The following is a 19,635-nucleotide window of genomic DNA, read 5'->3' on the forward strand; positions in this document are numbered from 1 at the left end:
CCATGAAAAGACGACGCTACGCCACGATTGAGGAGATAAAGATGTCATCGAAGGAAGAGCTGAACAAGATCACAAAAAATTATTTTTTTAAGTGCTTTGAGGATTGGAAAAAACTTTGGCACAAGTGCATTATATCCGAGGAGGATTACTTTGATGGAGATAAAATAGATATTCATGAATGAATAAATAATTTTTGAAAACATACAAAATTCGTAATACTTTTTGAACAAACCTCGTATTGAATATTATTGTCTAGTATCTTATTGCCATTGGTGGTAGCATTTCAATCATTTTTCCTGACGTTGTATCCTGGAGCTTTCTTGTTTCCAATATTATAAATTAATGTAGATACTTCATTTATTTGAACTGGTTTGATTGGTTCGCTAGCAATGTAATTATGTCCCCTGTGTTTTATAGAGTGTTTTCTTCTTGTTCCGTAATTGATCTTGGATGAGGTTCGAATACTTCGCATAGATCTTTAGCGATCGTTGTAACTTTTCCTCATCTGTTCTGGCTTATTTGGCACCGTCTTTTTTGATTACTGGAATGAAAGTTGTTGAGTTTTTACGAGGGTCGTTTGAAAAGTCCGTGCAAAGTCAGAGAGATGGCGCTACTAGTGCGTATCAAGGTTATTTTCAATTAGTGGTATATCTTGGAAGAGCACATACCAAGTTTCAGCCAGATCAGCCAATTACTTTGCGTTTTACATTCGTTTCAATCAAAGAAATCGAGTGGATGTAAAAAAATGGACGAAAAAGAATTTCGTGTATTGATTAAACATTACTTTTTCAAAGGCAAAACGCCTTAGGAGATTAAACAGAAGCTTGATAAACATCATGGTGATTGTGCACCTTCGATTAGAATGGTTTATAAGTGATTTCGAAATTTTCAGAGTGGCCATATGAGCACAAAAGACGCTGAACGTTCTGGACGCCCTGTTGAGGTTACCACTTCAGAAATCATTGATAAAATCCATTATATGGTGTTGGCTGACAGAAGAATGAAGGTGCGTGAGATTGCTAGTACTGTAGGCATCTCGAGCGAACGAGTACATAATATTTTTCTCCAACATTTGGACATGAAAAAGCTATCCGCTAGATGGATGCCGCGATTGCTCGCAATTGACCAAAAATGAGATCGTGTGAAGTGTTACAAGAATGGTTTGCAGCTGTTCCAGCAAAATCCGCAAGACTTTAAGCATTGTTTCATCACTGTAGATGGAACATGGATATATTACTACACTCCTGAGACCAAAGAACAGTCTAAAGAATGGGTTACCAAGGGGGAATTTGCTCCGAAAAAGGCGAAGACAATTCCTTCGGCCGGGAAGGTTATGGCTTCTGTCTTTTGGGATTCGCAAGGAATAATCTTCATCGACTATCTGGAACAGGGTAAAACCATTACAGGCGAATATTGTTCATCGTTATTGGATCGGTTGAAAACCGAGTTGCTAGAGAAACGTCCACGATTGGCCCACAAAAAAGTCCTCTTCCACCACGACAATGCGCCAGCTCACACCTCAGCAGTTGTGGACGCAAAACTGATGGAGATAGGGTCCCAACTCGTTTCACATCCCCCCTATTCTCCATAATTAGCTCCGTCGGACTACTATTTGTTCCCTAATATGAAAAAATGCCTGTCGGGGAAAAGATTTTATTCAAACGAGGAGGTGATTGCAGAAACGAATGCCTATTTTACAGACTTGGACAAATTCTATTATTTGGAAGTGCAGTACTCGCCATTTTCGTCATTCAGACACACTGATCTTGCTATATAACACGCATGTGCGATCAGTGCTTCTGTATGCAGCCCTGATCTGGACTCCTTGCTTCAAATATATCAGAGCAAGGCTTGATCACTGGTTTGTGCGTTTTCTTGCAAACAGATTTGGCGACGGCATGAGTCCTCTGTCGCATAACTATACGGAAGCTGCTCGAAGATATCAACTTGCTTCTATAGAGTCGATTACGGAATATCATACGGCATTATTTATTTATAAGATCTGCAATGATTTTGTTGACTCAGACTTCCTATTCGCTAGATTGAGATTTGCGATACCGGTCAGATCAATGAGGGAGCGCTCATATACTTTTAATGTCCCTATTAGGAGAGGGAACTTGAGTCACATATTCGTTGTGGATAGGTCTTGCAAGGTTGTCAACGGTCTCCGGGATGTGCCGGATCTGTGCTCGTGCGCGATGGGTGCATTCAAGAATGTAGCACGAACTCAATTGCTTAAGTTTCGCTGATTGATGTTGTCATGGGTGCCGCCTTTGTGTTATATTTTAATTATTTCTCCAATTTTTAAATGTATTGTAATGTCATTTCTACTGGGTTATTTTGTATTTTATAATTACATTATATTTTCGTTATATTTTTTCGATATGTATCACTATTGTATTTTTTATGGAGGGAGTTTTCTCCTGTTTAAATAAAAAAAAACTCTCAGATTGACTGTTTCTTTGTTTTGCTGTAGTTTCTGCGTTGTGTTGGTCTTGATTTGATGCTGTTTAGGTGTATGAGTTCTGTCCGAAAAGTATCGGGCCTATGTTTATATCTTCGCGCCATAGTGTTCGAGTGACCTCTACCAGACAGAAACGTCAACAGTAAGCCTCACGAATCTATTGATTACTTACTGACACCTGCCAGACGTATAGTTCTAGTGCAGCGTATCTTTGTTTACAGTGCCTTTTTCGCGTTCGTCGAATTTTGATATTGTCAAAAATGACTAAAAAGCAAGATCAACGAATTTGCATCAAATTTTGCTTTCAACTCGGAAGAACGAGTTCGGAAACTATTGAAATGATGCAAAAGGCCTTCGGAAGCGAGTGTATGAGCAAAACACGAATAAAAGAGTGGTATAAACGGTTCAAGGATGGTCGCGCTTCTGTCGATAGTGATTCTCGTTCCGACCGACCTTCGACGACATACACCGCAGATAATATTGAGAGGGTGCGACTTGCAATCGAACAAGATCGTCGTACGACTGTGCGAGAACTAGAAGAAGACCTTAATGTACCAAAAACTATCATTTCAGAAATTTTAACCGAAAATTTAGGAATGAAACGCGTGTGTGCGAAATTCATCCCAAAATTGCTCACAGCAGAGCAGAAGAACATTCGCTTAGAAATCGCTCTAGACAATCTGGAAATGGTCAATAATGATGATAATGTGCTTAGAAAAGTTATTACAGGTGAGGAATCATGGATTTGTTACGTTCCGAGACGTAACTATTTCTTCAATACCTATCCTACAATATCCACAATTTAACAAACCTTACATCGTTAGAACAGACGCGTCGAATCATAGTTTGGGCGCGGTCCTTTCCAGGGAGAATTAGGGTACGATAGACCCATCGCATACGCTTCAAGGGTTTTGAACAAAACAGAACAAAATTATATGACTTATGAAAGAGAAGCTCTTGCAATAATTTTCGCTATTAAAACATTTAGAACATACTTATTCGGAAATAAATTTACGGTAGTAACAGACCACAAATCTTTACTTTCATTAAAGTCGGCTGATAATAATAGTAGAGTACAAAAATGGCGACTAAATCTAGTTGATTACGACTTTGACATAATTTATCGTCCAGGCAAAGAAAACGGTCTAGCTGACTGTTTATCGCGGATTGCGGTAGAACCAAAAATTTGTGTTATGACACGAGCACAAAGAAAAAGAACCGAGAACTTAGAGGAGGTAGTACAGACAAAATCATTAAATGTTGACAAAAAGGAACAAATTACAAATCACGCATGCATTCAAAAAAAGAGCAAACAGAAACATACATACAAATCCAACAATATAAATAAAAAATGTATAAAAAATAGTAGCATTAATAATGATTATAATAGAGGTCATGTCATTTATAGCAAAAGTTCTATACAACTTCGTAATGATAACATTATCCATTTAATCTCTGAAAAACATGAAGGGTTAGACAAAAATACGAGTAACATACTTGCAGAGAAAAATTTGAAAATAAACAAAAATTTATCCAGTAATAATTTGGAAACATTAAACTACGGTAAACGAAAAATATTTATTTTGTGCCTGAACACTGCCGCAGCGACGGAAACAGTAAAACAAAATTTAGCCGAATTGTTCAAAAATTTGAAAAGACTTCTATTACAAAATAAGATCTCTATGCTAAGTATTTCAAAAAACATTGACATAAGAAACATACAATGGTCAGAAATAGAAGAAATCATAAATGATACTTTCATAGGAACTAACATCAAGACTATTGTTTGTATGAATTATGTTGAATATATATGTGAGTTAGACCAGAGAAATAAAATTTTTGAAATATATCATTCTTCGAGATTAGGAGGTCATTCGGGAGTGAGTCGAACTTATAATAGAAATAAAGATAAATACTGTTGTGAAAACCTAAAGAACGACATACAAAAAAGAATTTTCATGTGTATAGAATGTCAAAAAAACAAATTAAAACGTAAACCTACACGACAACCAATGATTATAACAGATACACCTTTCAAAACTTTTGATAAAGTTGCCATGGATATAATGGGGCCATTCGATATTACAAAAAGTAATAATCGGTACATACTTTCAATTCAAGACCAACTTTCAAAATTTATCACATTAGTAGCATTAAAAGACCAAACAGCGGAAGCTGTAAGCGAAGCTTTTATAAAAAGGTTTATTTGTACTTTCGGAAGTCCAAAAATAGTACTAACGGACAGAGCACAAAACTTCAGAAGCAAAATGTTAAAACAAATTGCCAAAAGATTTCATTTCGAAAAAATTGAAACAACGTCATTTTCACCTCAATCTAATGGATCTGTCGAAAGGGCTAACCATCCGCTTTGCGAATACATCAAACAATTTACATCAAAAAAATGTGATTGGGACGAACTCCTAGAGTTGGCCCAATTCAATTACAACATCAGCATACACACTAGTCACAATTTCACACCACATGAATTAGTTTTTGCTTTTCCAGCTAAATTACCATCTAGCGTACCATTAAAAAAATCCGAACAATTACCAACTTTCAATGGATACCTAGAGAATTTAATAAAAAACATGAATATAATATCACACATGGCTAGAGAAAATCTAATAATCTCAAAACAAAAATAAAAAAATTATTATGACCGATTTACAAATCCAGTAAATTTTAAAATTGGAGATAAAGTATGGTTCATGAAAGAACCAAAACCGGGGAAATTAGAGAAAAATAAATATTTAGGACCTTTTGAAGTATTAAAAATAACTGAAAAAGGCAGTGTTGTAATCGATTACAATGGAAAACCAAAAACAATTCATGCCAATAAATTAAGCGTAGCAAAACAAGCATAGTAATCTTATTCTATTTCCAGGAAACACAATGGCGCAACAATCAATGACTATCTTAATCATAATCACCTTCTTTTCAACAAGCAAAGGACTTATTGGCTTCAATTGCGGCTCAACGAACCCTACCATTACAACATACTCACTCTTGGATGCAGGGGAATGCAATTTTCAAGAAATTCAAGTAAATAACACACAAGCCACTATCGAACTATTACAAAAAACGGAATTCAAATCAATAAAAATTATACATTGTAAAATAGAAATAAGGCGAACAATTTTTCATTGCGGTATGTTTAGTCATTTAGGCCCAACCGAAAATGCAATCCAAGAATACATTTACGAAATATCACACGACAACTGTAAAGCTATACATGATACGGGTACTTTTAAATATGATAACGCACACACAATAGCCAACCTAAGGATTAACTCGACAAAAAGTGTAGGTTTAGATCTAGCAGGAAACGTTAAGGATAAAACTTGTTCAGGGGCAGCCTACGCCGACCGATTTGGTACGTGGAGCGATGTTCTCGTACAGGGACTTATAAAAATAACCTTGTTAAAAAGCTATGCAGCAGTCGAATTAAACAATGATAGATTAAGATTAAATTCGGGTACAGTATGTAAGTTTTCGGACCAACATTGTATCGATATGGAAAGAGGTTACACCTTTTGGTCATTACTACCGCACGAAGACTGTTTCAAAAATCAATACGATATACTGTATAGGGGAACGGTCACTAAAATAAGCTCACCCGATCATGAAACCATTTTTTGCATAAGTACGAACGAAGTATCCTTTGCATTGTCAACTAGAGGGAACATGAGTTTTTGCAACAGAATCTTAATAACAACTGAACATCCAAAACTTTTTATATATGAACGAACCCAATTCAATATTTTGTACGACAATGATATTCAAACGAAGCAAGGGATACTTAGCTATGATCTATTCACGTACTTCAATAGCAAATTTGTGTATGTAGAAAAGCATTTCAGGGTCGAAACAAAAAGTCTCTATATAGATATATTGCAACAAAAATGTGAATTGGAAAGGAAAGTCCTATATAACTCCTTATCCCTGGCATCCCTCTCACCAAATGAATTTGCGTACAACATCATGGAGAAGCCCGGGTACATAGCTCGCCTGGCAGTGGAAGCCGTACATATTATACAATGTACGCCTACAGAAGTTCAACTACTTCATACAGACAAATATTTCTCGCAACTTCCAGTCATTTCAAGAAACGAAACATTTTACCTCACACCAAAAACACTCATCTTAATGAAAACAGGAACAGAAATAAACTGCAACACAATCATTCCCCATTACTACAAAATAGGAAACGAATGGATAAATTTGACACCAACTCCGAGAAGAACAACCAACGCAGTTCTGACCTTGAAACCGACCACCAAAATAACATGGAAACCGACGGAACTAGAATCATTGGCAACCAGTGGGATCTACTCCCAAGAAGACCTACAAAAACTACAAAATCACATCCTCTTTCCCATGGAGAAAGCATCACTCCTCAACGTAATCGCGAGAAGTATGCGAGGCGACGAAAGTGTAGAGGGAGGATTAGTATCAAACCTAATACTGACAGAACAAACATTAACCAACATCGCTGGAAGCACATGGAATAAGTTCATCACCAAACTAACTAAATTTGGTTCTATAAGTTCTGCCATCATAATGACCGCCATTATATTTCAATGCGGTAAAAGTTTAATCAATGTAATAATCAGAGGCTATACTCTACACCCTATATATGGAATTTCTGCATATTTGCTAGGAGCCATATTTAGTTCAATAACACAATTACTGGTGGCACTAAACAAACCACTACTCAAACAGAGAAACCAAACTCCATCGAAAGAGGAAGAATATGCATTGGATGAAATAGTAATAGACAAACAAAAAAATGAGAACCCACAAGCAATAACGCCATTCACGAATCAGACCTCAAACACCACACCCCCCGTCCTTACTCCTAAAGAAATTTCCAGCAGAAAGAAGCAACATATCCCAATTTTCACATTAGAATCACATTAGTTAAAAACACAAATCCGTTATATATATACATATCGAATCCTGAAATGAAGCTCTACTATACCGTGATACGGAGTATTATTGTCCGCGTAACATTAAAAGTACTATTAAGGTAAAATTAAAGCGTTTTCAATCGATTGCCGAATAACTAAGAGTAACGCACATTTATTTATTGATTTATTTATTTATTTATTTTTTTCTCTCTCTCATTTCTCTCTGTTTATTTTGCGTTGATATCACACCGATATACAACGATCTAGCCACGGAGGTGTTACGTCCCGAGACGTAACTATTTCTTCATTTTGATTTCATCAGCAATCAATTAAAAAACGAAATAGTGTATAAACGACGAACGGCATTTTTTACAAAATACAAACTCAGCGAAATTAAAAGATGAGTAGTCCGAAAATTTGGGGCGCCCGACATTTTGATTTTTTGATTACTCAACACATTAATATGGGCTAAAGAGTCAATATAAAAACAGAAGACTCGACTTTTCGGCAGTTGATTCGCGACGTGCGACTACTCAATAACATTAAAATTTGTTACAGTTCTTACGAGCTGATTCGCGACGCGCGACAGCCGAATAACGTATAATTCACTTATTGTTATTTTTGAGAAATCATTTCTGTCTTTAAATAAATAAATAATTACTTGAATCGAGTGTTCGTGCATCATTACCGACCGACCTCATATATATTTCATCGAGATAGAGCTAAGCAGCCAATTGAACTCCAAATAATAACCCAGGTAAGTTCCTGTCACTATAATAATTACTAATAAATGAATGATCATACATATTCTAAAACTACACGTCACGGCTACGTAGTCGCGACATAACAGATTTATGGTTATGATCTTGAAACAAAACAACAATCTTCACAGTGGAATCATTCTGAATCGCCAAGACCAAAAAAAGCACGTCAAAGTCGGATCATACATCACGAATATCCACCAACAGGTCAGACAATCAATAAAGAACACTATGTTCAAATGTTGAAACGTTTGCGTGATGCAGTAAGAAGAAAACGGCCGCACTTTTGGGAAAGTGGTGACTGGCTTGTTCATCACGATAATGCGCCAACGCATTCATTCAATCTTGTGGAGCAGTTTTTGAGCAAACACAATATCGCATTGTTTCGACAACCTCCATACAGTCCCGACATAGCCCCTTGTGACTTTTGGCTGTTTCCAAAACTAAAAAAACCACTCAAAGGACACCGATTCGATGACAAAACAACGGTTGAAAACAATGCAACGAGTGTACTTAAGGCTATTCCTAAAAGTGAGTTCCAGGACTGTTATGAAAAATGGAAACATCGATAAAACCGTGTTATTCAATCAAGTGGGGATTATTTTGAAGGACGCCACCCACCAGATGATAAAGAATAACGCTAGCACGAAAATATAAAGGTAGGCCCAATACTTTCCGGACAGACCTCGTACATTCCTTTAACTACTAGAATATAAAATCCAATGTATTACAACGTTTCAAAGCAAGGCGTTAAACGATATTGACTTTTTTCGTGATTTTCAACTTTTTTTCGAATAATAAGTTAGTAAATTAGTAGCGCCTCAAATTATTGTTAAAGACAATAAGGCCCCCTACCTCGTTCTGGTCGAAGAAAATTGAACGAATGAATCCTGGTTTTCGCCTGTTTGCGCATTTTCACTCTCTCTCTCCCTTACGGATTCGCGCCCAGCGCATAGTCTCCTACGATAAAGCAAGGCCACTAACCGATGCTCTCGACAGTGGCAAAGAACAATAACGAGCGACTCTTGTGACAGCTAATAACAAATTTGCATTTTTACTATCGTGCACGTTTATCCTTCTTAAGCATACATTCCATGTTTATTAATGAAATTATGTGGTTATGTGATGTCGGCATGTATAGATTTGTTGCTTCTATACCATAGAATATTATTTACGAGGTTTTATAATGATTTAGTTTACGCACCAATAACGATAAGGTGTAATAGTAATAAATTTTAAAAATTCAAAAAAGTAGTCATGACACTTTCATGCCTTATAACTTTTTTCTTATTGAGATCACACGTTTCTAATGTGTCTTATTTGATTACGTTTATCTAATGTTGGAAATTCATCATCCATATAAACATTGCCAAAAGATGCACCAAATTTTACAGAAAAAAATTTTCTTTAATAAAAAAGACACGCGTCGTTGTCTGCAAAATTTCTTATTTTAATTATGTATCGTATGTATTTACGAGGTGTGTTTAAAAAGTAAGGTGACTTTTCAAATTTCACGGGCAACGTACTTTCGATTATCGATTTTTTTATTTTGTTATCATGGTGCACTCTTCCCGAACATCTGTACCAAGTTTCAAGTGTATAACATTTTTTGTTTGGTTGTGAGAGGCGTAAAGGTTATAAGTGTTTTGCGTGCTCGGCGATTTCTTGCTATCGAAAAATATGGATCAAAGGATTTGCATCAAATTTTGTGTAAAAAATAAAATAAAGTGCTCCGAAACACTTGAAATGTTGACGGTGGCATACGGTGAAACTGTTCTGAGTAAAAAAAATGTTTACAAGTGGTACAAACTCTTCCAAGATGTCCGGAAAGATGCCAATGACGAGCCTCGCTCTGGACGCCCAAGCACGCCAACAACTGATGAAAACGTTCAAGCAGTGAAGAAAATTGTTCTGGAAAATCGTCGAATCACTATCAGAGAAGTTGCTGAGGATGTTGGTATATCGCTTGGCTCGTGCCATGAAATTTTTTCTAACGTTTTGGGCATGAGACTGTAACGTTTGAGTGTATCTCGCGTTATTAAAATTCTAATTCGGACTCTTTACATTAAATTCGCAATAACGTCTCCGAGAAAAGCAAGAAGTTGACACGCGCGCAATCTAAATAATCAAAAGAAAATCTTTCGAGTGGCAAACCACGAGGCTTGCCAACTCGATGAGCTGCTTCGAAGTGCAATTGATAACAATCGCATCTATCGGGGAGAGGCCCGACAGCGCCGCGATTACTACTCAATTTGACTTCTCAACAATAGATATGTTTCAGGAGGGAAGATCTCTAAGGCTGCTTTTTTCTCATGAGAGAAATAGTCTCATGAGTTGAGCTCTTAGAGATCAGTAGGAAAGGAGTTCAACAGGCTAACCACTGAAAAAAAATTCGTCTCAGGAAATAGCTGAGGCTTTATTTCCACACAGTGCTCGCGCTGCTAAGCAAGGTAGGAAAGTGAGTCCTTTTGCCGCAGCGACGAGCGAATTTATACATGCGAAATGGGCTCCTTTCTACGCTTGGTAGCCCCTACAACGCTATTTTTGTCTTTGACGCAAATTTCGTACACGTTTTATCGCAAAATGGCTCGATCGAAATTACAATTATGCGATTTAAAAAATTAAACTGGAAAAGATGAATTTTTTAACATAAATTGCATCTCTAGGAAAAATCGCCTCTTAAAGTTATAAGCTATACAATTTAATAATCAAATTACGCCATTTTTACAATAAAATTATGGAAAATTTGTACATGGAAAAATCGCTTGTGGTTAGAAGATTGTTATCCATATAAAAGATGATTAATGTTGCTCTCTAATTTTGAATAATAATTAAAAAACCGATTTGCAATTTTCTTTTTTAGCGGTTTAAAAATCAGCAAATTAGTAACATCATCAATTTTACGGATACTTATGATCGATTTGCTATCTAACCGTGTTATTTTAATTGTTTAAAAAAATTATAAATTGTTTATTTATTGATAACTTAATGACTAATTAGTTATCAAAGTGTCAAATTCTTGCTTTTCTGTTTCAATACGTCGAGATTGTAATCGTATGCTCGAAATAACAATATCATTGTTTATTGCAAAATAACTAACAATGTTAACTTGTAGATTAGATTTGACTAACAAATATCGATTTGAGAGTTATATCAACATGAAATTCAGAATCAGCGCATCAAATTTAACTAAGAAATACTTTTGTTCGTTTAAAAAACTTTATAATTAACGATTTTCTGTTGTAAACAATAAATTTTCCCACGGCCGTGATGTCACGCTCCTTATATGGTAATGTTTTCGCAGAGTTGCCCTAACACATTTGCATATACGTGTGAAAAGCGCCTACGCTCAATTACCGATTTTCTCTAATTGTCTCGTGTGGGTCGGCTTGCCGTTTTGCAGAGGAAAATAGGAGACAAATCAGACAGGACCGTTACAAGACGTGTGTCAGCGAAGTTTGTTCTGAAATTGCTAAATTTTGACCAAAAGAACCGTCGCATGAGCATCGCTCAAGAACTGTTGAATGACGTCAACGACGACCCAGATTTACTCAAAAGGGTCATAACTGGTGACGAATCATGGGTATATGGTTATGATATCGAAACCAAAGTCCAATAGTCCCAATGGAAGAGCCCAGATGAGCCAAGACCGAAAAAAGCACGCCAAGTTCGATCAAATGTCAAAGTTTTGCTCACTGTTTTCTTCGATTTCCATGGCGTGGTGCATCAGGAGTTCTTACCATATGGACGTACGGTCAATAAACAGTATTATCTTGAAGTTGTGCGCCGTTTGCGAGAAGCAATACGAAGAAAAAACTCCCAGAATTGTGGAAAAACAATTCATGGCTTTTGCATCACGATAATGCCCCTGCTGACTCATCTTTGCTTGTGAGAGATTTTTTGGCTAAAAACAACACCTCAGCCACCATATTCACCGGATTTGGCCCCATGTGACTTTTTCTTGTTTCCAAAACTAAAGAGACCTATGAATGGACGGAGATTTGCAACGATTGAAGAGATAAAGACTGCATCGCTGGAAGAGCTCAAGGCTATACCGAAAAGTGCTTATGAGAAGTGCTTTGAAGATTGGAAAAACCGTTGGCATAAGTGTATTATATCTTAGGGGGGTTACTTTGAAGGGGACAACACAAATATTGACAAATAAATAAATATTTTTTTTTTAAAATACAAAGTCACCTTACTTTTTGAATACACCTCGTATATCTTGCAACGGTAGTCGATTCAATTAATCGAACCGTTCGCGATTCTGATTTTCGCGCGTTAGTTCTAAGTATTGAGAGAGAGGGGGGGCGCGCGATCTTTTAAATGAGCAGTTACGCTTCAGCTGTATTCGAACGAGCATCGCCGATTTTTATTTGCACAGTTTTTCTCGCCGAGTGATAGTTTTCCTGGGACAATTTCGTGCGTGAGTGTAATAGCGATATTATAGCAAGTACGAGGATTCGGAAGCAGTTTGCAGTTGATAAGCAGAGTGAGGCAGCGCAGCCAATTGTTCAAAGGACAGGGGCAGTTGATATTTTGCTGACATCAACAGTTACGGCTGATCACCGTAATTGCACCGCAGGGTAGGTGCACCTCCCTTAATTATCGCATGACAAAATACATTTAGTATTTTGTTCAACCGTGTTAGCGTTGATATTTTTTGTATTTGCGCCGAGCTTTAGATCGCGCCAATTTTCGTATCTTCTCTCTCTCTCTTTCTCACCGAAAGTTATTTAATTGTAAATCCTATTCGCGTGCGTCAGTCTTTCGGCCCAATAAAGACTGTAGAGATTTTTATTAATAAAATCTATTAAACTTATTCGCCGATTTCGTCATATGATTTTTCCTAGTAGTTTAAACAATTAGAAAAAGCTTAGGTTTTAATCCTGTTATAGCTATGGGATTAAGTGGATTTGGAGTAAAGTCGCTTACACTTGAAACTCATCGTGTGTCACAAGGCACGTGACTTAAGGTGAGTTCAACTCTGCTTGATCGAAGACAACTAGGTTAAGTCAGCTGACGTTAAGGCGAATACACGTATTAACATACGTGTTAACGGAGCGGCGGTTTGCTCTGCATCGTGGGAGTTTGTTCTTAAATAAATTTCTCATTTTTGCAGATTTATCCCCCCGTTACAATCTTTAATATATATATTATAATACTTATTTTTGTGTTTAAATATTGTAAATAATGTATTTAATCTAACTGTTGTATGACAAACGAACAAAAATATTGTAATAGCAAAAAATTATAGCTTCATACAATATTTCAAATTAATTAAGAATTGTCCATATACTGCTAATTTAAGGTGTATTTCCAGTAAAGTTACTACTGAAAAAAAATCATTATATTTCTACTAAATTATAGTTTATTATTATATATCTACTAAATATTCTGTAATAGGATATATTACAGATTATTATATTAATACGATTATATTTCTACTAAAATATTCTGTAATAGGATATAAAAAATAACTGGCGATTCTTGAAACTGACTATTTATTTTACGAATTTTTTCTTTTAATATTACGAATTTTTATGTAATCAAATAAATTTCCAATATACATAAATATTCACGTTTTTTCAACAAATCTTCATTCCAATTCTAGGATTAGAACAATATTCATCAAAACAACTATTAGAATTTTTAAGCGAAATGGATTCCTTAATATCTGCTTTGAGTGAAAGTTTAATAAACGAGTTAGCTTTGAGGGATGAACTTGAATACGAAAAAGAATTGAAAAATCAATTTATATCATTGCTACTTGCAGTTCAAAATCGTCGGAGGCAGCATCATGTTGCAAAAAAACGGAATCAATCACAGACTGGAAGTAGCCCATTGCCACAACAAAAATCATTTCATGAATCGAAGGTAATATATATGTATATATATATATATATATTTATATCGCTATATACATAAACGTAACATCGTTAATGCACCTTCCCGGCTCTGCCACATTTTAAGGCTATTTTAATGATATTTTGAAAGTCTCCTCCACGACTCCTTAATGTACCTCCCATTTTTTTTTAAATCTAATTATTTCTATAAATTGGTGAAAATAATAATTATCACAAGAACTTTGCAACACAGGCTATAAAATTTATTGATTTCTTTATATTGACATAAAATAATGACACATTTTGTTTCCTAGAAATGTAAGTGACCATTGTAGCAGTACAATATTGATAAGAATAGTAATTATACAGACCAATAATTTTCAGATAAAGAGGTTCGACCTAAAGTGTCTAAAGAAATTTAATAAGCTCAATTCAAATATTGGTTCAGAATTACTTCATCACCTTAGCTTTTTGAAATATCCTAATCTAGAGGTACGAAAAACATTGGTTTTGCTGTTTTGGAGCTTTTCTCATATCGCGAACTTTTATTTAATTTTTTTTTAATCTGAATAAATCATTAGAAAAAGCAAATCTCCTACTTTAAAAAAATTATTAATTTTTTTGGAAATAGATTATTGCAAGCTGAGATATTACAATTTGAAATAGAGAAAATTTGAGTTTTCAATAGACCGTAATGCATGTGGAAAATGTTTCCAGGTGTGTAATTATGGATTATATTACTTCGTTTTCAACCAGTGAATCATATTTTTACATGGAATCTTCTCAAACACCACTTAACGTCGTAATTGAAAATTCAAAATGTCGTATATGAACAGCGTTAAGATATGCACGACTAATTTAACAGCATCAACTCCACAACAGCTCTACTTTTCAAAAACAGAACCAAAATACCCATCAGCTCACGAATGGTTAACCTTGAATATTATATTCCAAAAATCGTAGGCTCTATAGATCCGAAACCTACGACTGGTTGATATCAACCCGACCCAAGAACTCCGGGAAACTGATAGTATCGACAGGATGACCTTTAACGTTAAATTTCCTAAGATACCTAGACGCCTCAAACCCACGACATATGTACCTCAAACCTCGAGATTCCTCTTTATATCCTATACTAGCTTACCTTCACAATAAGTATCCTTTTTAATAAATCAGTAGCCTACATCATTAATATTTTCCCTTGTGTAATCGTTGTTGTTTTGTTTCAAACGATCTTTTGTAAAGATTTACATTTATGACTCATTGATTCATTATCTTCTCTTTTTAATGACCAACAATAGTCTATTATTATTGCTTCATCACATTTAACTTGATAATGTTGTTTTTTGTAATGGAAGGCCTGGTGACACTGTCAATCTATAACTTCGCTAAAAGCTCGAACATTTTCAGGGAAATAATCTAAATAAAATTTGAGGAAATTCAACTTGAGTCTTAACAGACAGTTCAGTCGTGCAACGTTTTTCAATATAGTTGCCATTATATTTTTAAACTTAGGATCTTGGTTATTTTTTCAAAAATGTATCCATTATTTATTTGAAGTTTCTCGAAGCGGCTTTTTCTATTAGAGTCATAGATTTTCGAACTCAACATCATTTATGAGTTTTCTTATATCCAGTCTAACAAAACTATGTTCTTTTATTTTGATATTTAACTGTTGTTCATTTGATTAAGTAAAGAAATTATTAAAAAAAAATGTCAGTTACAAAAGAAATTTTGAAAAAAAATTTAATTAAAAAGAAAGTTAAGAAAGAAAAATCTGCAAATACAAAGAGCAGCAACAAGAAAGCGAAAAAAAAATTTAATATTAAATTTATAAATTAAACTATGAGCATGTATCACTTTGCTTGCGAATATTAAAAAATTTGCTATAATTATTAAATTATTATTTGATGTTATTATTATAAATGATAAAAAAATTATAAAGTGTTATATATTTTATAAAATAAAGATATCTTATCAATAATATCACTCAAATACTTGAGTGGTTTCTTTATTAGATTTAAAAACTAAATTAAATAAAAAACAATTAAATACTCTGAAACATATACGAATATTATGATTGTAAACGATATAACTTATTGAAACATGTGCATTTCCTAGCAATATTTCTTCAGAATGTCTCAGTTGCCTTCGACCGGTCAATCGCGTGGTGAATCGTATCTGTGTACGCGTCATGCTCTCGTAAAAAAATTACCATGGCTCGTAAATAATAACAGATAATTAGCTAGAATTTTCAACAAAATTTCTGGATAGCACAACAAACATTTTGGTATAATTGAAAACTAGAAATTTAAACTTTCCTCGCATAACATTTTAAATTAAATATTTAAAAAGGAATTTATGAACAAATTTTCCCACAAATTTGTCATTTTGTTTGTATTTATTATTAAAAATCGTACGTCAGCTTAGCAAACGCACAATACATCAAAGGTTCTCATAACGCGAAATATTCTATGAGTCGAGCGTATATCATAATAGGAAAGGGAAGGATTGCTTAGCTAATCAACAGAGAGAAACAACGTAGGTATAAGTTTATTTAATCTCGAGCGCTCACTTTGGAAAGCTAGGAGAGAATACCAGCCTGTCCAAAATTCTGCCTATTGGTACACAAATTTTCTCGTCTATTTTCGCAGGACAGCCTTCTTCATGCTGTTTACGCAAGTGTGCAAAGTCATTTTCTCTTATTTACAATAGAATAGACAGCGCCAAAGAAAATTTAAATCGTGTAAAAAATACAGAAATTGATATAGATAATTGACACTTATCCCAATCGGAATTAAGTTATTAACTAACGAAGTTAATTCATACAATAGCGCAAAATTTACAATAAAATAATAAAAAATTTTTACATATAAAAATAGTTTATCGCCTGTAGCTATAATTCCAAAAAAGAACTACTTAAATTAGTTAATAATATTTGAATAATAATCAATTTTCGTATTGTCGCAAAATCTTATAATGTAAATATAAAATCGGTTAATTAAAATTGATAAATTATAACAATGTTGTTATTATATACAGTGTAACCGAGGGGTTATCTAACAAATTGAAAAATTCATTTAAGCGCAAACTCCCACGATGCAGAGCTAACCGTCACTCCGTTAAACACGTATAGTTGTACGTGTATCCGCCTTTACGTCAGATGATTTCGTTTCGGTGTCTTCTTTCTAGCTGAGTTGAAGTCACTTGACTTGTGACACTCGATATATCTTAGGTGTGAGTGACTTTATGCCTAATCCGCTTAATCCTCCAGATGAAATCGGATTAAAACCTAAGCCTTTATAAATCGCTTAAGCTAATAGGAAATGAAATGACGTAATCGGCGAATAAAATTAACTAACTTTAATTAATAAAAATTACAGTCTTTTATGGGCCGAAAGACTAACGCACGCGAATAAGATTTACAATGAATTATTATTATTCGGTGAGAGAGAGAGAGAGAGAGAGAGAGAGAGAGAGGAGATTCGAACATTACCGCGAAACTAACGCTCGGCGCGAATACAAAAAATTCGATATTGCGGTTGACAAGATACCTTCGAATGTATTTTGTTACGCAATAATAATGGGAGGTGCACCTACCCTGCGGTGCAATTACGGTGATCAACCGTAATTGTTGATAAAGAAAATCAACTGCCGATGCTCCTTTAATTAATCAACTGCGCTACCTCGCTCTCCTATCAGCTACAATTTGCTGCTTCTGCACTGTTGCTGCATTTTGCCGCGGTAATGCCGTTGCACTCACGCACGTAAAATTATCCCAAAAAAACTTTATAATCGTTTATTAATCGTTCGAACTAACGCGCCAGTAACAGAATCGCGAACCCATCGATTAATTGAATCGACTACCGTTGCAACAGATCTAACGCTTTCGATTCATATTCTCTTATTTGTTTAAATAAATAATTAATTGTTTATTTATTCATAACAGTAATAACTAAGTTGTTATCAATGAAACGAATTCTTACTCATGTTTCTAAGATAGTAATCTTGAGTTCAGAATATCCACTTGATTATAATAATTAACATTTACAAAGTTATAAACAAATTAAGTTCGCACATTAAAATTCAATACTATTCAATAGTAAAAAGTACTTGAAAATATTATAATCTTAATGTGTGCCCTAAAATCTATATAAAAAATACTTTATTTCATCATCATATCTATATCTATTAGTAGAGTGACGTCACGCTCCTTATATGGTCATGAAATTTGAGTCTAGCACTTATATAATCATATAATATAAGAAAGAGGTGGCGCCGTTTAATATACTAATTGATATATGTAGATTCATGAGTTTAGTGGGTTGCAGTAATATAGTGAAAATAAGAGAAGAGCTCATAGATAATACCGTTACATCTAGAAAAACGATGCGCAATTTCATCTTTTATGTAACCATATTTTTGAAATTAAGTTTTGAATAAGTTAATAATTTACTCGATTGGATAATACTTATCCCCTTTCTGTTGCAGGACCTTTAATTATAAAATTGAAGATTAAACTATTAAAAGGCGAAGTTAAAATCTAGTAGATAGAACTTGGCATGTACATATTCCTTTAGAAATTTTTAATAAGAATGCAAAGCAATTTGGTTTCTTTTCGATTGCTTTATTGATTGATAAATGCATGATAAAATTTTATGAAATGACAATACTAAAGCAGTTTAAGATAAGTCAATTTGTTTTGGCTTGAAGCTATAGGCTTTATGTAATGAAGAAGGCTACATTTATAATTGTGATCTTTATTGTGAGAAAGGATCTAACATTCACTCTTCAGAAAAGTTAAGAAATATAAATAAGCTCTATTTGTATTGCTGTGACGGGACCCTGGCTGGGATGGCCGGCCCTGTCTGGCTCTCTCTCTCTCTCTCTCTCGCAGCCTCGCTCCTTCGCTGTTGCCCTGGCGAGCGTTTGAAATTACGAACCGATACTGATGCTCATACCGCTTTATTTCAGGTCCAATATCTGAGCCGGGCATCGTCATTAGGAGCCAAAAATCCGCCGCGTGTGCCTAGTGCGAGAAGGAATTGCGTTAATCCGTAACCTTCAGGAATAGAGTTTTACATAGCCCGACAATAGGTGCGTAAAAGCGCACTTGAGTAATTGTAGAAAGCGTTTTATTGTGTAGGGTCAGTGTATCTGTACCAAAGGTTTTGGTCGCGTTATTGCAGGTGTAGGTCACAGATGTTGCCGGTGACGGATCATTTACGCCGAGAGATGTCGTAGAACGGCGACGTCACGATGCCGCCCCCGCGACCAATAAATCCCGTGATGCGCGAAATCTTGAAGGATCGAGGCGTGCGAGCGCTGAAGCGGCGCATCACCGCGACCTTATGGCTCTGCTACAGAGGACCCAGTTATACGAGGACCTGCAGGACCGCACACTACGGTATATGATCGTGCGCGAGAGACCTGAGTTGAATCCGTCGTTAGCTCCTGGAGACTTCGCGTTGGGCTTCGTCCCAGGGCCGCCCGAAAGTATCCACCACGAGGAATCGCGGGAAATCGCGATGACCGGAATGGTGGATGGCGAAAGAGCAGGAAACGGGTGAACGGCAAGCCCGGTCGAGCGTGCGAGGAGTCATGGCCGACCACGCGCGGCGTCGCGACACGTAGAACCGCGTCGCGCAGCGGGG

General features: G+C 35.4%; 1 protein-coding gene across 7 annotated transcripts in view; it reads left to right on the top strand.

Moving 5' to 3' along the window:
- The window catches only part of LOC131675570 (fasciculation and elongation protein zeta-2), a 771,588-nt gene that overhangs the window by 614,128 nt on the left and 137,825 nt on the right, over positions 1–19,635 (top strand). For all 7 annotated transcript variants that reach the window (XM_058932684.1, XM_058954818.1, XM_058954734.1 and 4 more), the window contains one exon: positions 13,750–14,012. In XM_058932684.1, the coding sequence (XP_058788667.1) occupies positions 13,750–14,012 (263 nt within the window). The remainder of the gene's footprint in view (positions 1–13,749; positions 14,013–19,635) is intronic.

The sequence above is a fragment of the Phymastichus coffea genome, unplaced genomic scaffold, assembly GCF_024137745.1.
Source record: "Phymastichus coffea isolate CEN01 unplaced genomic scaffold, Cenicafe_Pcof_1.1 PCOF00001, whole genome shotgun sequence".
In the NCBI taxonomy this organism is placed as follows: domain Eukaryota; kingdom Metazoa; phylum Arthropoda; class Insecta; order Hymenoptera; family Eulophidae; genus Phymastichus; species Phymastichus coffea.